Source organism: Galeopterus variegatus, unplaced genomic scaffold, assembly GCF_000696425.1.
Source record: "Galeopterus variegatus unplaced genomic scaffold, G_variegatus-3.0.2 Scaffold434, whole genome shotgun sequence".
Taxonomy (NCBI): Eukaryota; Metazoa; Chordata; class Mammalia; order Dermoptera; family Cynocephalidae; genus Galeopterus; species Galeopterus variegatus.
This window is the reverse complement of record NW_007726545.1, coordinates 188,837-215,269: the sequence shown is the minus strand read 5'-3', so window position 1 is coordinate 215,269 and position 26,433 is coordinate 188,837. Positions and strand designations below refer to the sequence as shown.

At 36.2% G+C, this 26,433-nt stretch overlaps 1 protein-coding gene across 1 annotated transcript in view; it reads right to left on the bottom strand.

The window, feature by feature from the left end:
- The window catches only part of LAMA2 (laminin, alpha 2), a 310,853-nt gene that overhangs the window by 102,709 nt on the left and 181,711 nt on the right, over nucleotides 1-26,433 (bottom strand). The window contains exons 26-31 of the mRNA XM_008568714.1: nucleotides 23,148-23,259; nucleotides 17,732-17,894; nucleotides 16,227-16,437; nucleotides 8,572-8,688; nucleotides 7,667-7,830; nucleotides 6,289-6,427 (exon numbers count right to left, since the gene is read on the bottom strand). Coding sequence (XP_008566936.1) covers nucleotides 6,289-6,427; nucleotides 7,667-7,830; nucleotides 8,572-8,688; nucleotides 16,227-16,437; nucleotides 17,732-17,894; nucleotides 23,148-23,259 — 906 coding nt within the window. The remainder of the gene's footprint in view (nucleotides 1-6,288; nucleotides 6,428-7,666; nucleotides 7,831-8,571; nucleotides 8,689-16,226; nucleotides 16,438-17,731; nucleotides 17,895-23,147; nucleotides 23,260-26,433) is intronic.

Genomic DNA, 26,433 nt, shown 5'->3' with positions numbered 1-26,433 from the left:
AATCTTGGAGGCAACACGGTATGTGTAACTACAAGAAGGAGAGGGTTCTATGACTCACGTTGGGTTGTGATGTGAGATATAGCCATGAATTGTGTTCAGCTTCTGAGACTTCAGGGGTTATTTCTCAAGGCAGTAGTGATAATTACCCTGACTGCTATATTTGGGTTTAATTCTACCATATTTTGTTTTATATTTACCACGTTTTGCTTGCTTGTTTCTTTCTTTTTTTTTTTTTTTTTTTTTTTTTTTTTTTTTTTTTTTTTTTTGTTTTTGGTTTTTATAGAATTGATTTAAAATTCTCCTCCCCTTCACATTCTTTTTTCTATTTGTTTGAAATGCATAGCTGTTTGTGATGGTTAATTTTAGGTGTCAACTTGGCTGGGCTATGGTACTGAGTTTTTGGTCAAACACCAGTCTAGATGTTGCTATGAAGGTATTTTTTAGATATGATAAACATTTAAATCAATAGACTTTGAGTAAAGCAGATTATTCTCCATAATGTGGGTGAACCTCATCCAATCAGTTGGGGGTCTTAAAAGACTGAGGCTCCCTAAGGAAAAAGAAATTCTGCCTTCAGATGCATTTGAACTTAAGACTGCGACATCAACCCTTCTCTGGCTATCCAGCCTGGTGGCCTGCCCCATAGACTTCAGACTTGCCAGAACCCACAACTGCATGAGCCAATTCTTTAAAATACATATCTCTCAGTATACATGCATACACATCCTATTGGTACTGTTTCCCTGAAGATATCTAATAATGTTATTTATATTCTATTCTAATCCTCAATGTTTTATATGTATACTTAATAAAGATGAAAGGTAACAGCTTTTCACTCTCTTCAAAAATTCAAGAACCTTAAAAAGTTTTAACTGTGAATAACTGCCCCACTTTACTACTACTCTCTTGTATTTTAGTTCTACTTTGTTTTTAATTCCACACATTTAGTAATTATTATATCGATCCTCACAATGCTTACTTTGATTTGTAGCAATTTACTATTTTTTTCACTTTTGCCTCTAATCTCCACGCTCCTTGATTTTGTTGATTTTGATGTTCCCTTTGAAGCATACTTTATAGTAGTTCAGTGAATGAAATATATTTTATAGTGTATTTTATAGTACAGGAGTCCCCTCCCCACCATCTTATCCATGGTTTTGCTTTCTGTGGTTTCAGTTACCCATGGCCAACACAGTCCAAAAATATTAAATGTAAAATTCCATAAATAAACCATACATAAGCTTTAAATTGTATACTGTTCTGAGTAGCTTGATGAAGTCTCATTCTGTCCCGCTCCATCCTGCCTGGGAGGTGACTCATCCCTTTATACAGTGTGCACACGCTGTAGGTGCTCGCAGCCTGGAAGTCACTTAGTCACTGTCTTGGTTATCACAACTACTGCTGTGGTACGGCAGTGCTCGTGTTCAAGTCACCCTTATTTTACTTAATAATGGCCCCAGCGTGCAAGAGTAGTGATGCTGGTATATTGTTATAATTGTTTCATTTGATTATTAGTTATTGTTGTTCTTCTCTTATTGTGCCTAATTTATACATTGAACTTTATCATAAGTATGTGTCTATAGGAAAAACTATAGAATATGTAGGGTTCAGTACTGTCCCCTGGGGGTCTTAGAACTATTCCCCACAGGTAAGGGGGGGGGGAATGACTGTAGTTAGTGCTTTATGTCAGGGTTTTTCTCCCCTCACTGATATGCCACTTAAGAATAAATTTTCAAAAATCTAGTTTATTTCTTAGACACTTGACCTTAGAGCAAGAAAAAGTTCCTTTTGAGGTTTCTGTGGATTTTCACTCTCCTCATATTAGGTAATGAACACTGGGAAGGTACTTATAAGAGCAGTTCATGTATTTATTAGGATATATGTCTAACACTTTAAACTTACTTAATTCTTAGGCATATTCTCCTCCTGTATAATATTCTTTTTTTCTGGGCTTTCCCTCCCTTTTCTTCAGTTTGTCTAAAGTTGCATCTTGCTTACACAGCACCATTCTTTACCAACTATCCCAGTATTATTGTTTTTATGAGAAAATGCATTACTTTCAAACTGCCCTCATCTTCTCTGCTTTTTATATTTTTTTCTTACAATTGTCTGGGAAAGACCCTACCAGCAATTTTTAGAATAATGGCTCCCAAGAAATATGGGTAATCTTAACAGGAGGAAGAATTTGAATTTGGAGAATACAGAGGAAGACTGGAGTTGAAGACCAGCATGTTATTTAATTTATGTGTCAACTTGACTGGCCACGGCCACCCAGATGAAGCATGATTTCCAGGTGTGTCTGTGAGGGTGTTTCTTGGTGGGAGTAAAGGAGGTGGCCCTCCCCAGTGTGGTCGCCCCTCATCCAATCCATTGAGGGCCTGAATAGAACAAAAAGCGGAGGAAGGGGAAATTCACCCCTTTTTTCCTGCTTTACAGGCTGAGCTGGGACATCTTATGTCATCTTCTCTGGCCCTTGGACTGGGATTGATAGCATTGGCTTCTCTGGTTCTTGGACCTTTAAACTCAAACTGAACTACACCACCAGCTTTCCTGGGTCTGCAGCTAGCGGACTGTGCACTTCTCAGCATCCCCATAATCATGTGAGCCAGTTCCTCACGGTACACCTCCTCTCATATCTACTCTCTCTCTCTGTCTGTCATCTGTCTCCTACGGGTTCTGTTACTCTGGAGAAGCCTGACTAATACAGACAGTATAAATTCTTCCCAATTTCTAATACTCATTCCTAGTGAAAATCTAACTAAACCCTGAGAAAAATTGAGAAATGGGATTTAGGACGAGAGGGTATTAAGGAACATTGTGGGTGGGTGGGCGTGTGAGTGTGAGAGAGAGACAGAGAAAGAGACAGAAAGTTTCAGACGATGACAGTGACTGCAAGGTGAAGAAGAGAGGGGCCAGAGAAAGATGAAATCTTCAGTTGCCATGGAAAGTTAGAGTAATTCATTTTTTTTTTAATGCAAGATACTTAGAGAAGTTGAGGATTGCCTAAATTTTGCACATCAAAGTATATAAACATAACTAGCACATTCCACTGCCTTAGAGAAAGGGAGGAGAGAGAGGAAAAGAAGAAGGGGAGGAAGACGACATTTCAGAACAGGTGAAGATGCTTGTGTGATAACTGTCATATAATGATTCTTCATTATCATTAAGAACCAGAACTATGCAACTAAGAACTAAGGATAATTCCTTCTTCTGTTTGTTTGCTTGCTGTTTGGAGATATTGACATTTTCCTTTCTCCTTTCCTTGTACCCACCAAAGAGAGGTCTAAATGAGATGTTATCTTGGAGATTGTATGTAAGAAAACAAATGCTTTATAATATTTTTCCTACCCAACACTAATAGAAAAATAGTGGGTTTTCTTATAATGTCTAGTTTTGTGAAATAATATTTCATCCTGATAGTTAGAGAAATTATCTATGCAAGAAAAGTGTTTGTTGCTCATTATAGAGGTATACCATACTGCAAACTTAAATTGCATATAGCCTCCTCTTGCTTATAAAGTGTCAGCTTTCTTCTCTTTCACATTTTCCTTTCAATTCCCTTCTTGATTATCTGTGAGTGTTTATAAATAGGTAGATTAAGCAAATTTTAAAAATTAAAGTGGCCTTAAAAATACTGTCTCAATTATGCTTAGAGGTTATTTCTACCATTCATTGGTTTCTGTTTTTATGGTATTTTCAATGCTTTTTTTCTTCTCAAATGATCTCACTTCCATTTTCTTCACAGTGGTAATTGGTTGTTTTATTGCTTGTCTAATAGGCCTTTTTTGTCTCCTCCTGCAAATGCCTTGTTTCTTTTTTTCTTTCTAATTCATTGAAGGCATTCTTCCTTCTTTGTAGGACTAGATTTAAATGGGTAGAAGACTCTTCTGTATTGTTATCCTTTGAATTCTTTCATAGTTAAACAATAAACTTAACCTCATCCTCTGTGTTTATCTATAGCTCTAGCAATAACACCAGATCTTATATTTATGAGATGCCAGTCTTGTCTAGGTAACTGCCAAACTTCATGTTTGGCAAACATATTTCTTTTCCAGCAAAATAGAACTATTAAAATTTTATTAAAATTAAAGCTTTTAAAATTCTGTTCATAAAACACAATCTAACAAACTTTCTGGGACAAATCAATCCTCTTTGTATTTGCTGATAGCCATTTAATAAGCCAGTGATTCTTTTCAGCACTTATCTTGCAATTTTTCAGACATTTAATTATTCTTACATGGTTTGTGGAAAGAGAGAAGGAATAACAATATCAGGGGACATGCTGTGATGCATTACAACTCATCATAGCTCTATGTCTGAGGTTGGTTAGCCTATCATGTAAAACATTGGTGGTAAAGAGAAGTGCACATTTCACATTGCCATAAAAATGAGAGTTTCCTAAGTGTAAAGTGAGAGTATTTAATTGGGTGAAATTAAATAGCTCTTTAACATAAAAATGTTAGACATTTTTAAGTATAAAGCAATGACAATAGCAAGATTTTTATTGGTAAAAAAGATTGTAAATAGGCTTGAAATGTATCAACTATAATGAAATTCATTCACTCATTCACTCATTCATCCATCCATCCATCCATCCATCCATCCATCCATTCATTCATTCATGAGTGCCTACGGTTTGTTAGGTCTTGTATTAGATGCTGAAAATGGTCCTTCAGTAAAACAGGTTGGATGAAAACGGTGAACTTGAAAATTAGGGTCTTTAAAATAGAAAATTATCTATAAGAAGATGAATACAAAATTTAGTTTAGATTTAAAAAAAAATAGGTTCATTTGAAAGGATAACTGAATATAGGAAAGTTTCTACAATGATCATGTCTCTATTTTGAATAAGAAATAAACAGAACATATGGCATTAGTAGAGCTCATTCCAGAGATACCAAAAACAGAAGTATTGCTGATAGAATATGACATTTTCATTATGATCATAAAATAAACCCCCAAAGACGGTATTAAATATTTGAATATCCCTGAAATCCAAGAAAGCATTTTTTTGCCCAATACCAGAGCAAAGGAAATATTGATCTGTTTTTTTAATACTATTATTTATGTATATTTTATTTATAGCCAATTTCCAGTCAGGTCCACTCCCCTCCTCCAAATTTTGATGCATTTGGGAGATTCTTCTGTGTGAAGCAAAAAGAGTAAATTATGGTTCTAAACATTTTAACTCACAATGTACTTTCTATGAGATATTTTTTGACCTAAAATATGTCAAATTAAATATTACCAAGGCTTATCACGCAACTTATTTACAAAATGTTGCCCAACATACAAAGGATAAGGATTTGTCACTATTAAAGATACTCAAATAATGTGATAAAATTTGGAATCCCAAAACTCCAAATAGTAGTTCCAAATGAATTTTGAACAATGACCAGAGCCAAAAGTTAAGGCCTTTTTAATTCATAAAAATAGTATAAATAGTTAAGAAGCATATAATCTGATGTGTTTTGTAAAAAGTGCACTTTATAGTTAAACTTCACATTTAACCAACTTGTGTGTGATTATAAACAATGGTGTTAACTTTTATTACTTATGACATTTAGAATAACACTGTTATACTTCCCTGTCCAGAGTGTTCTGTTTACCTGTTTTTATGTTGTGGTGGCACAAACCTGCTTGGCAGCTGTGATAACTTCAAGATGCTGACAGTGATAAATAGTGGGTGACTGAGAAGACTTCTGCTATGATTACAGCACACCGAGAATTTATTTTGAATAAAATTTTTAAAAGAAGTCTTTGAAAACGATTCAAAACAAATATTCTAATTTACTAGGATTTTCCAGAGCTCACTTAAATTTGAAAAGTTTAAGGAAACTGTGGTATAATGAAATACTCCCATTTGCAACGACATGGACAAAACTTGAGAAACTTATGTTGGGTGAAATAAGCAAAACACACAGGGATAAATACTGCATGTTCTCGCTCATATGTAGGAGCTAAGAGAGAAAGGAAGGAAGGAAAGAAAGACCACAGTAGTGCAATGGTCTTACAGAAGGAGGGAACTTTCCTAGGGCTGCAAAGCGGAGTGGTGGGGAGAGGAGGAGAGGGAGGGTGGTTGGGGAACAACTGGGTGGGGACATCGGGTATAAAAGCAATTTCTGGTAATTTGTATCTCATGAATATTCATAATAAATAAATAAATAAATAAATAAATAAATAAATAAATAAAATGAGTAAGCTGAAAAAGAAAAGAAAAGTTTAGTTTGGGTACGTATTCAAAAAGGTTGACCTCCATTGTTAGCACATACATTGTTTGTTTCTTACCAATTTTGTAGCTTCATGTGCAAGACCTTTGGCTTCTTTGGCAATTTTCTCAGCTTCATCAATGTAGTCCTTAATATTGCTATAAGCTTTGAAGGCTGCAGTCGCATTGAAGGAGATGTTTTTAGCCCCATCAAGGATACTGTTGGGATGACCCAAAAAAAGAATGTCAGAGTACTCAAAGGTTCTCAAATGAAAAAAATCCTAATTATAACAAACATGGCTTCCAAATGATGAGGGCCAATGCAATTATGATAATTCCAAATTATGGTAACATATCTACTTACTGCATTGGGTTCTCGTTTTCAGCTTAAACTCATATTTCTAAATAATTCAGCTGTGAAATACTACCAACATATCTTAAATACGCATAGCATCCTCCAAGAGCTTCTGCAATCACATGTATGCAATGAGGCAATCTTTCATGTTATTTGTTAAGTACATTCCAGGTTTCAGAGCACTTGTTACTGGAATAGATTTCACAGAATCCCTCTGGGGTGGGTGCATTTCCTAGGGGAAGCTAAATGGATGTTAGAAGGCTAAATAGCTTGCTTCAGGTCACATGAGCCTGGATCTTCTGAGTTCTAGCTTACTGTTCCATCTATCACCCTTCACTCTAAATTGTGCATGTAATGCCCAAGGTCCTCAAACATTAATATTTTCCTTTGTATCAATGAATGATAAGTATGGAAAATAAACTTGCATGTGGTGTAGATTTATTTGGAAAAATTAGTCTTGGGGCTAATAGCACCTGCATTTAGTGTGACAATCCCAAAATTGTAGGGATAGCATATGAGTTACACCTAAAAGACAGGTCACAGGTCCAATACACCCTTCCTACCTGCCCCTCCCTCCTCTGACCCATGTAATAATTCCAGCTATAATGAGCTGTTATTTCACAGGGGCATATGTAGTGTTTTCCTGGAGTTTGAAATAGAAAAGAAGACTTAAAGATTTTATGTATAGGGCCACATTTTCAATAGCCACCCTTTTAACAATAAATTGTTTTGACTCCATTAGGAACATAAAACTGAAATTTGAAGCAGAATATATATTTATATACTATAATTTAAAAGGCTAATAAGGCAACCACTGTGCTTTTGTAAAGAACAGAAAATAATTTTTATGTGTGTAGCCTAGGGCTATGTTTACTTCCTAGCAAGTCATATTTGAATCCGCTTTTAACTTGGAATTTTGATGTTGCTCCAGAAGAGCTTTGCCCAGGCCCTATTAATTAGGCTCTTCCACAGAAAGGCTCTTTAGCTTGTATGCTCAAAATTACAGAAATCAAGATTTGAAAGTGATCCTCTACCATCTCTGCTAGTCAAAACTTTTGGACAAGTATCAAATAAATAGACATTTCCAACAACACATGACATACCCATCAAGGACAGCAGATGAATCATTCAGCTGAGCCGCATGGCTCTCAGCCTGGGACACCTTCTCAGCAAGCTTCCTGTCCTTTATTTCTTGGGAGAGGTCATCTATTTTATCTTTAAGCTCCTCAGACATTGGTGGCAATTTAGTTTGAATGTCTTCAACATACTGATATATAGAGAAGAGAGGGAATTCTAAGCAAGTGAATCCAAGTCTCTCTTAATTTACTAATTTCTTTATGAAACATAATTACACATGATTAGTTTTTTATGAAACTTCAAATTTGCTGGCATAGCAAAAAGAGAATAAAGAATAAAAGCTGTTATTTAATGAAAGAGATTGGAAACTTTATGAAGGCAATTTACATCAAAAATAATTTATTTTATTAAAAAATGCTACTTCATAGGTATAAATGTGTTAAAGATAGTCATTAAGATCTTTTAGACCATTTGCGTTTCTATTACCATATATCACTCTGTACTTTCATTAGACAGTACGTTAAAAATCTGTTTGCAGATTTACATTTCTCTTTTAACTAATGTTATATCAATATTGAAGCAGGTTATAGGTGCTGCCCCTATAAAAAATGTGCTTCATCACTGTGAAAAGAAAATACAGGTTCATGTGAGCGTGTGAGTACCTGCACACAAACATTCATGTTTATTGGGAGAACAAAATGAGGTTCTAATTGTTACCAGCGGGTAGGCATGGTCACAATAGAATAATGAAAAAAAACAAAAACAAAAACAAAAAAACCCACCAAAAAAACCCCTCTACCTCTACAAGAAAAAAAAAAAATAGCATTCATTAGTATTTGCTTATATTACTGAGATTTCTCATTGGTTTCTATTTATGATAGCCTATGTCTTAACATCTCTCTTCTTATTCTGAGTTTTATCAAGTACTCACGTCTATGACTGAGTTTATTTCATCTGCAAGACGGTTGGCTTCGTCGAGTATGTCTTTGCCCTCTTTTAAAGTGTTCTCGATTTGTCGTTTGCCACTTTCAACGGCCTCCTTCTTTTTCTGTAGTACAGTATGAAAAAGACCTCAAAATCCCATTTGGGTAAAACCCTACCCAGCCCTGTAGTCCTGAGCTGTCTGAACAAAAGCTTCACAAGCAAGGTACATCATGTTGATAATGTAGCTACATGAGAATCATATAAATTACCCAACCAGTCCTCCAAGAGTTACTCTGTTTATAGGTCTGTCCAGGTGATTTCTTCTTCCCATTGTGAGAAAGTCATCCAAGCAAAGAAATGTTATGCGATAGTAGCTGAGGAATTAAAACTATTTTTAAAGCAGGATGGAACATCCATTTTTAATTAAATGTAAGTGCTGAATATGGACTACTGAACATGTGGCAGTACACTGATTTGCATTGGAACTACATATTGAATTCCAGAATCTATATACAAATCAGTACTTAGTGAGCATAAACATGAGCAGATTTATTTTATGGGAGTTCTGTAAAATTTGAAGAAGTGGGATTTCTAAGGGAACTTAAGGGAAGTACTTTTCAAGAAAAAGAGAAACCATAACATGGAAGAATCAACCTCATGGGCAGTTTCATAAGAAGAGAGCAGACTCTAATTTTTCTTTGGAACTTATCTCAAAGTTAGCTTGTCTCAAAACTACATGCAACACATTCCTGGCCTCTAAGAGTAAAATCAATGAGAGAGAAATATTGTTATTTCTCTATTTGGAGCATATCTTTGCCTACTTTTTTCTTCATGCTTCTGACCCATTCAGATTCTTCCAATCACTATTTTACCAATAGATTTAACTGCACCAATTACAATTTTAAGTTTTGGCCATTTATGTTTTTTACATAAATAGTAATGCTAGTTTATATTCATTTAGATCTCAATATATGCCAGGCAGTGTATAAGCTTTTCTCACTTAATTCAAACCAACTCTATTGGTCCTGTGTTTTTCACCTTGATGTTTGTGTTCTCCCCAAATTCATATGTTGAATTCTAACCCCCAAGGTGATAGTATTAAGAGGTGGGGCCTTTGGAAGGTGATTAGGTCATGAGGCAGAGACCTCATAAATGGGATCGGTGTCTTACAGAAAAGACCTGAAGGAGCTCGTTCATCCTTCCTCCATGTGAGGACACAGCAAAAAGATGGTGTCTATGAACCAGAAACTGAGCCCTCACAGGACACCAAATCTGCCAGCACCTTGATCTTGGATTTCCCAGCCTCTAGAACTGTGATAAATACATTTCTACTGTTTATAAGCCACCCAGTTTTTGGTATTTTGTTATAGCAGCCCAAATGGAGTAAGACATAAGTGATTTACTTTAGGTCACACGGTTAGTACAGTGTAGTTAAGATTTGAACCTTGGTCTGCCTAATGATAGACCCTGAGTCCTGGACTATGAAAGCACTGTCTCTCCTATTATAGAAATCACATTTCTTATTTGCATTGGGATAGCACTAATTTCATACACTTCTTTACTTATTTCTTCATCAATCACTTTAATATGTTGCCAAGCACATACATCTCATTCCTGTTTCTTAGCCTTTGCACTGGTAGTTCCCTCTACCATGTGCTCTTCCCAGTTCTTTGGCTTTCTTCCTTTCTCCATTTTCTGTTCACAGTCACTTCTCTGAACACCTTTCTAAAATAGCATCCATCCTCGTCTCAATCATTCTCTCTATACTAGAGTATAGTGATTGAAAGCTACATTTAGGCAACAGTCTGCCTGGGGTGGGATCCCAGCTCGGCGCACTCACAAGCTATGAGACCTTGAGCAAGTAATTTAGCCTCATGTAGAATGCTTAGTTCCTGGCTACTTAAAGTGTGGCCTATCTACCAGCAGAATCAGCATCACCTGGAAACTAATTAGAAATCCACAATCTCAATTCCTTCTAGGGAACTACTGGCTCAGAATCTGCATTTAAACGAGAACCCCAGATGATAGAGACACACAGTAAAATTAGAGAACTGGCTTAGAACACTGTGTGGCATACAGTCAATGCCAAGTAATTGTTAACTATTATTATTACTTTATTTTGTTCTTCTTAGCACTCATTTATCTGAATTATATTCTATAGGGTGGCCATAAAGTATAGAAACATAGATAATATTATTTTATTTTTTATATAGATTGAACCATCTTGTTTATTTCTTCCGGGATTTGCTAAAAGCACAGGTTATTTGATGAAAATCAGAGACACCAATGAGTCATAATACAGGGACTAATGAAAAGGCACAGCTTATTGACCTGTATGTTGCTGATGAAAGACAACAATTGAATACATCATGCAATACCATGGAAATATCATGTATTATATATCAATAAACCATTTATTATGCATGTTAGCTTATGCTTCCAGGCTCTATGGTCATATTATATTCTAGTTTATTGGTTTACTGACCATCTTTCTCACTGTATCATGAGATCCATAGAAACAGTGTTATGTATCGCTGTATCTCTAGGACCTAGAGAGTTTCCTCAATAAATTTTTTTTAATGAATAAGTGAAAATGGAGCTCATTCCTGAGACTTGTGCTGGTGACACTTGGCTGATTCAGGTAGTCCCATCAATGGCTAACTCAGAGGAAGTCTTGATATGTCATTCCTCTTCATAGACAACAAATGTACGGGTAGTCCTGATGTCCCTGATTTCAAGTCACATTTTATCTTCCAAGAGTCTGACATTCCTTTACATAATGCCAATTTTAGCTTTTAGCTTTTGTATGAACTGATTTAAGATTATACCAGATACAGAAATACATCTTTTTCCAACATGGCTTGTTTGTATTAATGAATCAAGGTAATTTAAAATGGTTTCAATAAAGTAGTCAGTTAGAATCCTTTGTAAAACTCTGAGTCATTTTAGGGAGCCAATTGTTATACAAAGATCAAAGTGTGTTCTTTATTATACTAAAGCATAAATGATGACATAGACATTAAAGAGATATTAGAAGTGGCCAATTTTCAGATTAAACACTGATGGAATATAGCTTTGAAATGAGGAAAGATGAAGATGTGGAACTCCCAAATATTGATAAAAGTATAGAGATATCATTTATTTGTGTTTGCTTTATGGCACTTTATTCGTTCATTGAAAACAATGTTTTGCCTCTGTGCCAGACACCGTTCTAGGCTCTGAGGACACAGTGAGGAAAAACAGACGTTCTTCATGGCTTGCCTGGAGGAGGGAGAAAATGAATGAGGGAATTAAAGTATAATTCCCATTTTAAAGTAATGATGAAATGAGTGCTATAAAAATAAATGATGAGAGGTAATGGATTTAGAATGATGTAGGATATAAACTACTTAAGATAGGAAACTTGGAGTTTGTAAGGAACCAAAAGGAAGGCCCATGTATAGAGAGAATTATTCTTCACAAGTATGGCATAAGCAGAATTGTTAAATGATTCTATTTGTATATCAAGGTTGATTATATTTTTTCTTTAACTTCTAATTAATTATCTTAATTCATTTCAGAACTCTGCAAGTTGAATACCTTTTTTTTTTCCCCTGTGCATGAATGGTAGATTCTTCATTAACCTGCAAAAGCTATCTTCCTGGCTATCCTTCGAATAGCAACTTACTCTTTCCTTTCTTTGCAATCCCTTCTTTGGCTAAGTTAGAATGGTAGACTTTGGGAGAGACTGTCAATACATCTTCCTTTGTTTCACTGAATTGCTCATCTTCTCTCTTTCTGCCCACCAGGCCCCCAGGTCCCCTCTGCCTTCTCTCCATTGCTGGAAATGTCCTTCAAATCTTGTCCCCTTTTAGTAGGCTGCATTCAAAGCTTCCTATGATCTGGCTCCAAATGCCATTTCCACAGCCATTTTTTGCTACAGACTTTTATGCAGCTTATGAAGGAGCCTGATTGCTCTATTTGACATTTCTCCAGAACACCTTAAACTTTCAGAGCTCTGTGTTTGTGCTCAGGCTGCTTCTTTCTTTCTTTCAATTTCTGCTATGCCATCATTTTTGTGAATCCTTTGCTGACTCTTCCAGTCAGTGTTAATCACAGTATTACATATAGTGAAAAGTTAGAATATCTAAATTTCTCAGGAGATTGTAAGTTCCATGAGACCAGGTATCATTCCTCTTTGACCTCAAATACCCTAGTTACTAATACCATCTTAATATGGTAGATACTTGACAGACTTTAAATATTACCCCAGCCTATTGCCTAGCCTTATATCACACAATTTTCTAATACAAAACCTATTCTCCAGTTTACATGAACCACTCACAAATTCCTTAAAATGTAATTTTAATCCCTGACACCAATATTTCAATTGCTTCCTATAGGTTTTTCAGGATAAAAACAAAATTCCTTAGCTTTGTCTCACAATGCAATTCTCTTGAATCTGGACCTGCCTATCTTCTCTTGATTTCTATCCCTCCACTTGTTCACAGGCAGTCTTCATTCCAATCCTAAAACCTAAAATTTTCTCTAAAAATGTCTTATTTTTTAATCCATGCCTTTGCATATGCTTTTTGCTATTTCTGGAATGTTCTTCTCCTTCTACTAACTACTGCTTACTCTTTAGGATCTAGCACAATTATTTGGGCCTCTAAGAAGCCCTTTCCTAAACCCAGGGGTGATTTAGATGTGCTAGATGAGCTCTTCTGCTTACCTCCTTGATAATTACTGTAGTGCATAGAGTGGTTTGCTTGGATGCACTTCATAAGTTATGTGAAGTCATCAGAGATGGTGTCTTATTACTTACACTGATGGTTCTCAAACATAAGGCTGCATTTGAATCACTGGACGGATTTTTAAAACACAGGTTGCTGGGCCCCACTCTCAGAGTTTCTGAGTTGATAGGTTTGGGATAGGGCCTGAGAGTTTGCATTTTTAGCAAGTTTCTAGGTGATGCTACTGCTCCTGCTCCAAGAACCACATCATGAGGACCAGTGTTTGATACAATCAACTTTTGTGTTTAGCACATTTTGATTGTAGTAGGGGCTTGATAAACATTTTTAATAATCAAAATTACATGCTCACCACCTTAAAATAAATGAAAACCCTTGAGTTGGGCTTAATTATATCACCTTAGTGGGCACAGCACAATGAAGTTGTTCATTTAAAGAAAAAAGCTCATTATTCAATCAAATGGGTGTAATGTATCAGTTGTTCTCAAACCTATACAGGCATCAGATTAACTCAATGAGAATTTTATGATGTGGACACTGGACCACACCCCAGACCACCCTATTCAGACTCTCTGAGTGGAAGCTCACGAAACATTGCTGTTTAACAAACTCTCCAGATGATTTTTTTTTTTTCTAGCCAGTCTGGTACCAACCTTGGTAGACCTAAGCAACCTGAAACGATCAGCTTTATTCATGTTAATTTAGTTAATCTGTTCTCTCCAGTAAATTTTAAACAAGTCTCTAGTTAAGCATAGCATATAAAATGAAAATTTGAAAAGGACCACTTAGAACTTCCATGCTGACTACATAAACTCCAGGCATCTCTAGGGGTAACCAAGAATGATGGCTCCTGGTTTTAAATATCACTAAAAGGAGGGAATAGGGGAAAGCACCATTTACTGTGCCAGTATAACTCTTCTTGAAATACTTCCCGGATGCTTATTCTGCTTTCCACATAGGTAATTTTAATTTCTAAAACTGTGCCATAAAATGGAGAGGTGCACCTCTGGGTAAGTTACGCCACTGGTGCGTCACCTCACTGAGCAGGATGAATCATTTTGGAGCCTGTGATAGGACGGCAGCCCAGCATCCTGCCTCACAAGACAGTGCTTTTTCTTGAATATTGCTAGCATGCCAGTAGACTCCAAATTGGTTAAGATGAGATGCATCAGTTAAGAAAAAAGTGAGCCTCCTTAATCTTCTATCAGAATGACAAGACTACATCCCAGAAGAAGGACCCAGAAAAAAATTATTTTGTTATTATTTATTATTGAAACACAATTGATACAGGGTACAGAGTTGACTATCAATAGTTTGTGTACAATATGGGATGATCAAATCAGGATACTTGGCATATTTGTCATTACAAAATGTACTCATTTTTTGTGTCCATTAACCAATTTATTTTTAAAAATTTAATTCATCCTCTTACTTTTTACTCCAAAGAAAAAGGGAAAGAAAAAAGTGGTTAAAAAATCCTGGTTTGTTTTATTCGATCATCATTGTCATTTAGCAAACATTTTTGAGGGCATACTACATGTCAGAGAATGCTGAGTTGTCACTGAAGGTAAAATTAGATGTTAGAAGAGATATAGGTCTGCTACAGTTTCTGCTCTATTGGGATCAGATACTTTCAAAACAGCGAAGGTAGGTTTGTCTCTGGGGAGAAAATTGTTTGTGCCATCAAAGGTACTGAATTTACTCTTAGGAAACGTTAAGATTAAGAAAGAAATTGGAGCAAAGCACAGAGGGATAGATACCACATGTACTCACTCATATGTGGGAGCTAAGAGAGAAAGAAGGAAGGAAAGAAAGACCACCATGGTGCATTGGACTTGCAGAGGGAGAGAACATTCCTTGAGCTACAAAGTGGAGTGTGGGGGACAGGGGGAGGGGGAAGAAAGTTGGGGATACTTGGGTGGGGGACACGGGGTACAAATGCAATTTGTGGTAATGGGTATTTGCCAGTAGGCCCTCACATCATGAGCACAAGGGGTGACAATCAGCTTTGTATCTCATGAATATTCATAAACAAAAAATTATTTAAAAATTTTTTTTTAAAAAGAATAAGAGTTTCCTTGGGGGAGAGAGAGAAAGAGAAAGAGAGAGAGAAAGAAATTGGGGGAAAAAAGAAAAAAAAATTGAAAAAAGTGATTTAGTTCTAGACCCATCAGCACTCTGACAAAGATAGAGGCTGCCCATAACTCCTTGAGGAGACGAGTACCTCTTGTCTGTGAGGAAAAGGAGGGGAAAATAACCTAGACTTGATCTGCTCATGTTAGTCTCTTTTAAAATATCATTTGCATAGAACACATTGCAAAGAAAAGGGGAACCAAAATTTTCCCAAGCTCTGGTCTCTCAATGAACTATTTCTCCGTTTCTCATGTGCTCAGATTCCATTTGAAAATGTAGAAAACATCTATAATTTTTGGCAGTCAGATCTCTGAACCAGGTTTGTGGATTAGGTTGGGTGAATTGCAAAACGATGTAGTGTTAGTACTTCGAGATACTCTAGACATGCTCTAGTATAATACACTCATTCTAGAGTTGGGGAACTGGTGTTTAGAGATGTGAATTGACTTGTCCAGTTCATACTTCTTGTTAGTGGCACAGTTGTCATAGAGACCAAAATCCCTTGACTCTCAGTAAAGAGCTCATCCACTGTACCACACTGTCCTTAAAAAATCTTCCATAGTTTAAGTTATCTAAATTTCATTTCATTCTATGGGTAATCATCATGAAAGAAAAAAAAAAAAAAAAAAAAAAAATTATCATTGCCTGTTCTGCTTCTTAGTAGTTTCCTTTCAGAATTGTCATTCTTGACCTTTGCAAATGTGCATCAACTTGACTAGTCCAGACAAGTTCAACACCACCCCCTGCCCTCACCCGACTCCACTCCTAAGCTTCTGAGGAAAGTGCTCCTAAGACTCACCTCCAAAGCAGTCATATTCTTCTGGTTTGCCACAGATAAGCGATTAGCTTCTCTGATTTTATCTGTGGCTTCTCTCAATAGGTCCCAAGCATCATCGATTTTGTTTTTGTAGTTAGCCAGTTTCTCTCGGAGGTCCTTCTCCATTTCTTCATTTTTGCCCCTGGACTCTCCAAATAGCTTTTTCACTTTCTTCAGAAGGGCTTCTGCAGCTCTGCAACCGCCCCCAGCCCAACAATAGACAAAAAGCCCATGTCACTGCCTCAGGAGTTACTGGTATTAAACTATGCTACAAAGTGATGGCAATACAAACAGAACGGAAAAAAAAAATGTAAAGCAGATTTACTTTGTACTAAATTAAGTTGGAAACTGGTGTCTGTAAATGGCAAGACCATTAATAATTAAAATTAAAGCAACAAAAAACCCCAAACAAAACCCCACCTTTTAAATTCATTAGCAAGGTAACAGTTTCAGTTGGAAAGGATCTCATATCATTCTCAAAATCTGACTGATGAAATGAGTTTGACTCACTTCCCACACCAAAACAAAAAAAAGCCACCAGTTTCACTATAATGGAACATCTCTCTATTACTTTGAGTGTAAGGGATGAATATTGATATGTTTTGCTTAGAAATTGTGAACAGAACTCTATGTTATTGTCACGCTAGTATAATATCATGGTTTTGCTCTATTTTCCTTATTTCAACTGACTGCGCTAAGAGTTTCTTGAGTTTAACTTAACTTGTTTTCCTAAGGTGCTAATATCTGAGTCCTTAAGAAAGGCTAAATACGTGAAAAACAGTAGCTCTCATGCATCATAATCCACTGAAGGGCTTGTTAAAACACAGACTGCTGGGGTCCATCCCCAAAGGTTCTGGTTCGGTAAATCTGGGATGGGGTCTGACAGTTTGTAGTTCTAACAGTTTCTCAGGTGTTGCTGACGTTGCTGGGTTAGTGTATATTATTCAAGTATTATAACACAGTCAATTTTAAGTTAGCCGAATATGCATGCAAACATGTATCCATTTTATTGAATGTGTTATAAAAATTCATTAGCATTAGTAAAATCACTACCACTTTTCCCAACCCTCAAATTCCCAACCCTTATTTCAAAGAATTAGTCATTAATTATTTGACGATGACTCTTTTCAGCATTTCTTAATAGGATGGGCTGGTAGAGTCAAAATTTATTTATCCAAGGGTATTTTTATTAAAACAAAAATCTACTGATAGTTTCAAAGTGCCTAATGCAGGCGATTAATAAAAGAAGCCCATTAGCTTCGTTATAGAAGGGACAGCACCAGAAAAGATCATTTACTTGATTATTTGTACATAGGCAAAAACATGCTTTTAATTTATTTTAGAGCAAGGTAAAATATAATGAAATAAAAATAAATGAAGAATAAAGGTCATAAAAGTATCTTTTGCTCATATGTATGATGGACATTTAGAAAACTATAAATGATTTGGAAAGCTCAGTTTATAAAAAACAATAGACATTTACTCACACCAACTCATCCTCCGCAACTTCCTTTTGTGCGTCTAGATTTTTCCTCCTCAGTTCATTCATCATCTGATCAATCTCTTTCTGAAGACCTTGCAAATTTCTCTCAAAGGCCTTGTCTGGAATTCCTAGAGTTTCATTTAGTTTTACAGCTTTTTCATTCACAGCTGCAGGGGGTAAGACAAATTTTGTAAATTAGTAAACAAAAATGCCACATGCAAAAAACGGCATTCAGCATCTGTTCTTTACTACCATCTCCAAATGAAATGTAGTTTGCCATGGGTGGTCCTTCTGGGAAACAGATATGCACTTAATATAATAATCAGTAACAAACAGGGAAATGCAACATATTTCTCCATATGATACTTCTTTTAGAGGGCACAGTAGTAAAAGCATGGTGTTTCTAACCTCAAAAGTAAGAAATACAACTAAAGAAGTGGGTCAAATCCTCTTCGGTTAAGAGGTAAAAACTGAGATGTGGGGCATAACACTCGGAAGCTGAAAACATGAGATCTGCTTTACTGATAAGGCAGTCGTATTCAGTCTATTGAAAAATACTGTATGGAAATATGATCAGTGATGAGATTTCTGAAAACGAACCTGCCATGTGTTTCCACACAGTTGTCCTGTGTTTATTTTCTTAAAAGGAATGAGGAAAGGAGCATTGGTCTAGGGACAAGGGTTATAGATTAAGCCTCAAACATACCTTCCAGCAATAACATCCATCACAAAAGTCTGTGTTTATGATGCATTAAAATGAGGTTTTAAACTCTGCTCTTTAGAATCTTAGGATTCTCCAGGTGTTTCAGGTGTTCTACAAATGATGTCTATTCTGCCAAGAATCTGTTTTACAGGTGGGTGTTCTGGGCAAGATTTCATTTGGAAAAAGAATTCTATCAAATAAAAGTTTGAAAAACTGGTGAACTGAAACATTTACACAGATCTACCATTAATTTTAGACCAAAGTTTCCTGAAGTTGAGAGATGTTTTCTCAAACTCTTTTGTCTGCTGAATACTTATTTCTCTAATATTACCTATGAAAACCCCTAGAATCAGGGGTCTGCATTGGCCAAGAGACATTTTCTACCACTCAAGAGTGTATCTGAAGACCTATTTAAGACATAAGGAATCCTGAAAATTTATTTCTATTCTTGGAGGGACTTTTCTGATTTGCACCATTCAGAGCTTCTGAAACAGTTGCACATAGTCTGGGCAAGTAGAGCAGCCAGAGTGGGATGTGAGGTGGTGGGTTAGCACAGTGGTTCTGAAATGTGGTCTCCAAACAAGCAGCATCAGCACCACCTTGGAGCCTGTTAGATTTGCAGCATCTCAGGCCCTGCCACAGACCTACTGAGTCTGAAACTCTGGATGTGGGGACCAGCAATCTGGTGTTTTAACAAGCCCTCTAGGAGCTTCAGTTGTACACTAGAGTTTGAGAAACACTGGACTAGTAGAAGGAATTAAGTTTCAATTTCTAATCCACCCTTTCCAAAATGCATCTGCATAATTTCCTTTTCATTGTAAATGGCTGGTTAGAAAGTTGCTGTAGTCGACATCTTATTTCTGATAGTCATTGCTACAGACTAATGTTTATGTTCCCCTCAAATTCTGATGCTGCAACCTAATTCCCCACGTGATGGCCTTTGGAGGTGATTAGATCATAAGGGTGGGAATGAGATTAGTACCCTTATAAAGGTATGTCAGAAAACTTCCTTGCCCCTTCCACCCTGTGTGGTCATAGCGAGAAGACGGCCATCTATGAACCAGGAAGCAGTTCCTCACCAGACACCAAACTTGCCAGTGCCTTGATCTTAGACCTCTCAGTCTTCAGAAGGAAATAAATTTCAGTTGTTTATAAGCCACTAAGTCTATGATATCTTTCTTATAGCAACCCAAACAAACTCAGACAACCACAGTTTACTTTGCAGAAAAATTTGAATCTCAAGTCTTAAAGAACAAATATGGCCATTCCCAGCCCTGGGTAGAAATTATTGCTCAGGTGCTGTATTCCTAGAAGTTAGTGGGGGAGGCTTTTTCTTGGTCCACTGCCTAATATTTATACCTTGACACATGCTAAAGAACCTTTCCAAGATTCCACCGTTAGTAAGATATCTTCTAGGCTGTTTCACGTTTGTTAGAGAACCACAGTGACCAGGGGCTGATTAATTTGAAAGCTCCTTGGTCCAAAAGACTATGTGGAAAGCATTCCAGAGAGTCAATGATTAAATGTAAGAAGGTTTTGGCTTCTAAGATTTCAAGAAAAGCAGCAGCTGATTTGACTATACCTATGGTGCAAGCTCCACCCTTCAGTCTGATCGCGTGCCTGTGCGTACGTTTGATTTTAACCAATTGTACCATGCAATTAACTACCAACTTCACTAAATGAAAGTGATAAATCCCACTTCCCAACCTGCCAAAGCTGTGTTTCTCCTTTATCAAATGAATATGTAAATGAGCTTTGATGGAGGTATTTTTTGAAATTGGATCTAAGTTAGGTCCTGGACCTAAATAGTATTGAGGAAGGGAAGAATGTGGGATAGAATCTCATCACTTCTCTTGTGGTCTACTCTCCAAGCTAAAGGAAAAGGCAAAGATGGCTGTATCTCTTGGAATGCATACATTATTTGTTTTGAATTAAAACAATATGTAAACAACTAGAAGAAATTATAAGGGTACACAAAAACAGCTTTAGCAAACTGATGCTGTATTAAGAAAGAAAGCTTCATTTTAATAGAAGAGATTTGATTGCCACAGTGCTTATACATACAGGGTTTGAAACTTGGCTGAGTATTTTTATATTAAAGATGAATGTATTATTTAGTCTCTTATTCAAAGGTATATAATATCATTTCAATATGTTTTCTTTTCCACAGTATTGAAAGTAATGGTAAAATAAATATATCTTATTTAATAATTTCCACTTTATTTCAAAATTAACTTTTAAGTAATTTAAGAAACAAGATAAAATTAACATAAAAGGAAATAGGGATAAAGGTAAAACAATTAATATATATCATCAGAAAGGATTACTAGACAGCAAGGCATGCCATAATATTCAGTGCAGTGGATTCTAAATCTGGCTCTAAGCGTCTTGGTAGCCAATGCTTAGCAAGGAATAAAAAGGGGATTCTTAAGAGGTATACAGTGTCCATAAAATAAAAATGAATTAATTCCTCAGGAGGAGAGAAACTGTTTTTCATACTAAATCTGAAAAAAAAAATCCTCTGATGGGTAAATTTATCAAGAATGAAAACGACTACTCTGACCTGAGAAACAGGAAATAAGGGCATCTAGCATTTATTAAGTCCTTTTATATGTAAGGAAATAAATACTAATGGGTTTATCTATGTCCACTCATTAATTCCAGTAATTCATGGAATAAAATATATTTTATTCATGATCAAATCAGGAGTCCTGACACAGTAGATATTATAAAATCACAGTGAGATAATAAAGCCTTAGATAAATGGAAGTTGATTGTTTATGAAGAGGCCACGACTTACAATGGAAAGTCGGAAAAGGAATGCTCCATCATCTCAACATAAAACTGAAATAGACAAACGTCAGCAATTTATTACAACTAATAAAATAGTAAAAGTACTGATGATTATCCCCCATTACTGTAGTTTTGAGAAGAAAAAAAAGGTGTGGATATGTTGTAAAACCTACTTACAGCTTTTGATGAGTCTTTTCTTCCCTCTCTTCTTTCCTTCCTTCCTTCCTTTCTCTCTCTCTCTCTCTCCCCCGCCTCCACCCACACACCCCCAAAGTGCCAAGCCTTGTAGTACATCTCAGCAAGGATTTAGTGTAACTCTGGAATATTCAAATTGGAACTTTAATTATATTTTAACAATTGGACACATTCTACCAAAGATGCCTGTGGGCAGAAGTGAGTAGTATTCCTATTTTTCTCAGGTACAGCTATCCCACATGGCACTTCACGTGAAATAGATAAAGGTGCCCCGCCTGGACAGACACAATCAGACCAACACACAATTTAGGGAGTGAGAGGTATCTTTGTTGATAGGTGACCCTTTTCTCTGGTGACAGACCAGGGATTGTGGATTGTGAGCAAAGCCTGGGTTAAATATTGTCCCCACTCTGCTCCCTGCTGGTGTCTTCGTGTGGTACACACATGGTACAAAGTGACCCTGAGGCCCTAGGCACCCAGAAAAAAAAAAATTCCATACTGACCAAAGGGGTAGCAATGAGTGTTGAGTGTGTGAGATTTCGGGTGGAAGGAAAATGAAGTTCCTGGAGTATTGATTAGTGCCTTTAGGAATCCACACAGAGTAAACTGCTCTACCTATAATAGGATTTTTGGATGTTGTCAGTATTTTTTTCTGGTGGGGGGTGGTGGGGAATACATTCAAGTAGCATTAATGGAAAATAATACCGGGGAAAGTACAACAATCTAGAAGAGAGTAAACCACAATGAGCTAACTGAGACTTTCCTGGTAGAAGTAACTTCTGTTTCAGATCCTGAGATGTTTTGCCTCAGAATAGGCCTCCGATTAAAACTCTACTGCTTTATGCAGTGGAGAATCTTTGGGAGTTTCTGTCTCTTCTCAGCTCATGATGCCTAAGAATTATCAGTTAGGATTTGTCTTCAAGGTTATCTCACATCCTGATTTATTTGGCTGTACTACAAAGCAAAATATATTTGGCTATACTACAAAGCAAAATATATAAAATGCGTAACACTGTAGAGCAATAAAAATGTTTTACTTTTTAAAGTCCCCCCCTCCTACTTTCTAAACATGCTTGCATGTTTATTATATATTAGTAGACATTTAAAAACTAGGTGCTGGGGGGGCGGTGATATGTGTTTTCTTCAAGAGTTTCTTAATCTGGGCTTTGGCCCAAAAATGGCTTCCACTGTGATTCTCAATCATGTTGGTAGATGCCAAGAACTAATTCCTAGAGAATTGTGGACTAAATGCAGTAGAGCTTCTGGTAAAGTAGCATATCCAAATCCCAAACAACAGATGTTCATTAAAAACCACTAGCAAGTATTTGCAAAGCCATTTTGAGAAATTAAAGTGCTGCTTTAATGTACCAAGTGTAATGATAAAATTGGCTTTTCTATAAAAATTAAAAATATTTTAAATAATTCTGAATACAAACAATAACAAAGCATAAGTTGCCCATTAGTTATTTCAACGTGATAGACGTTCCTCAAGAATTTACTGCTATTCTGTCCTCATAATCACACATTCACTGACTGCTGTTACTAATTTAACATTGAAGGTCATAGAATTTCAGCAGATAATGCCCTTGATGTCTTCACCAAAATACTTTCTGAAACTCAACTCTTGAATTTAGAAATGTTACCTCTTACAAGAGAAATTCCAGTCCTGTATAATCTCTTTATTTTTCTGATGGGAGAAATAATGATTAAAATGTGATTTTTCTAATACCTTCTGCATCCTCGGCAAGCTCCTTAATGAATTCTCCCAAGGCCTTTGCTCTCGTGTTGGTCCTCTCAGCATCCTGTCCAGTTTGCTCGCCATCTGCTGTCACTTTGGTAGCCTAATGATCCAAATTCAGGAAAAGCATAATTAATAGAGATGATGAAGCCACCGTGAGATAAGCTCCCACTGGCTCCATTTTCTTTCAAATATTACTTTGAGCCAAAGGCAATCGATGAATTATTGATCAGATGTACTGGAAATGATGCCCCATGCTCAAGTATACAATTAAACTTTATTACTTCTTCCATTAAATGGAAATCAGAGTGGTATTTGGTCTTTTTAAAACTCTTGTTACATGCAATGGCACAGAAGAGGCAATGAAGCACAATTATTTTTGAAATATCTTTAAGGTACTGTTGCCAGAAGTCTTTAAGGGAATCTTCAGCCTCCACATGCTGCAGTTTTGTCCATATTTTATTTACTGAAAAAGTGTGGAGCACAGCAACGATCTCTTGAGGGAGGAACGAGCAATCTGTCTCAATAAGCTTGATCCTATAGATTCGGTTCAGATCAATACGTTAATTAAAGAAACAAAGAGGGGGAAATGCTTAGCTACTCAGTAGTAAATGCTTGTTTTACAGCACTTTAAAGATGCCAGTAAAATGTTAAGGGAGAATGAATCTAGCTTTTCCCATATGACATCACCAGAAATACTGCTGTTAATCACAGAACCATACACCATTGTCAACAAAATAGAACGGAACTCCAAAACAGCACCACCTCCTAAAGAGTATCTTCCTCCATATTTATTTTAATTCACATTTAAAATACCACTTGACACAATGGAATGCATTTAATGTGTTCATAATTAAGATATACCATATTTAGTCAAATAGAAATGGTGTGTTTAACATTAAACATTTTTTAAAAAGATACTACAAGTTTAGAGCACCTTGAAATAGGTTTACACTTCATTTTTCTATGTGTATGCATATGCTAATAAACATGACTTCTCTGTTACTGAAAAGATATGGATAGTGTAAGTACAGATAATGAATCAGAGAATCACAAACTGCCTCAATATAACTTTGAATAAGGTTCAAGTTGGCAGCTAATTAATACCGTACAATCTTCTACCAGAGTGCCTGCATTCGAGGCATGGCCAGAGTGTTAATTTTTTTATATACATAAGTGGATTTTAAATAGAACTAAATGTCTGGCCAGCACAGAACATGGTAAGAGTTGCTACAGGAATTACACTGCATTTAGAGATTTCTCAAGGGCAGCAAGAGGTTTCATTCATACAAGTATTCAAGGTTTTGCATAAAGGGTAGAATGTGAAGTCCAACTATTATCATCTAATTCTTCAACCTGCAGATGTTGACATCACTAATAAAAGGATGAAAGGATAAGAATCCATTGGAAAATTTTTAAATTCCTCTTTACAGTTTGCAATGCATATGCACAATGCTTTGGAGAGTATAAATCGATATATTATAATGCATTGGATTTACTCATCTAAAATATTAATAGTGGAATTATTTTCACTTAAGAGCTTTTAAAAATTCTTTCTGGAAATAAAAGAATTGTGCATGCAATCCCTACATTACCCAAATCCCTGCTTTTGTGGTGGCTGTTGCCAGTATATCCCAGTAACCTCCTTAAATTTGATTCCATGCACATGTTTGTGTTCAAGGCTCAGATGGGTCAAAAACTTTTTACACATACACATATTCATACATATAATTTTTAAATGTTTCTTTTGAAGCACTAAGTAAGGTCAACTGCTTAAGATGTGGTAGTCTAAACTGCTTTAGATGTTTTTCTAGTCTGGACTTGATTGTACTCTGTGATATCCCCTCTATTTTCACAAATCACACAATACCATAGTAAGAAACTTGATCTATGCTAAGGTCATCTCTCAATATCTTATTAAGAATTAATGTATCACCCGCAGTATCTCTTACAGAAAATGTGCACTATAATTTGAGCTTAAGGTGTTTTTTTTTTCTCGATTTATCAATATCTTTTCTATATTACCAAAATATTATAAGTTACATAAGTATTCACACCATCAAGCTTATCAATTCTATTAATAACCTAAAACATTCTAAATTTTTAAAAAATGTATATTGATACACTGACTCTTTTAAATTCTGGATAAGACAGTATTCATTGTCTTGACTTCTACTCGCCTATTGTATTTGTGTGGCTATGTCTAAGAGTCATCATTAACAAACATTTTATTCTTAGTACAGATTATAGGAGTACTCCGATAGTAAGATGTCAAGAATCCTACATTCCCCACGAAAAGAATCAAGTTTAAAAAGTTATCACTAAGACCCCACGCAATCAATCTCCCTGGCTTTCTTTCAGTGCAGTCAATATGCCAAGCTCTTCCCTTCTTAGGGCCTTCTGTATCATGCTGTCATTGCCTGGAACAAGCTCCTCCTCAGCACATTCAGAGACTAGAGCCTTGTCATCCATCAATTTTCAATTTAAGTGTCTCTTCTCAGTGTGGCCATTCCCAGGGTACTTATCTAGGTTTCCACACTTCCTTCAGCAGAACATTTCCTTCATAGCACCATGAATTTTAGAATTACTCATTTAACTGTAATAAGTAATTGGCTTACTTATCCATTGACTACCTCCCCAATTTGGTCTGTTTTGCTTATCACTTTATATCCAGCTCCTTGTATGATGCTTAACTTATAGCAAATATTCTTTGAATGCTGTAAAATAGATTACTAAACAATAATTTTCCCAACCAATCTTGCCAACCTTATTACCATTCTTCTTGCCTACCCTTCTCTGAACATTCTCAGAAAAAGATTTTGTACATACAATTGCTTCTGAACTATTCTCCACTTATCCAAAATAAACTCAGCCTTTGAGATTCCATCCCAATCCCACCTTCTCTGTGAAGCCATTCCTGCCTCTTCAAGCATAGGCTGTCCTTTCTTAAATTTCCAAAACAACTATCATCACCACCATTCATGACTGCACTGGGTAGTCACTTTGTTAGATATTTTGCCATATCTATCTAATCTCCATCCTTGGAGGCTAGGGCTCTGTGTCAGGCATAGTGCCTGGCATATTGTAGAGGGTCAGAGATGTTGGGTAGTTGGCTGATATAGTGATAATCAAACCAACTCTATCTTTAATGTTCTAAAGCCTGTTGGAGGATACCCAATACCGTTCAAACTGACCATACACCTGGTGCTATGCTTGCCTGCAAATGTATGGATGCTGGGCAGTTTTCTGGGCAATTTTCAGATCCCCATAGGAAGCT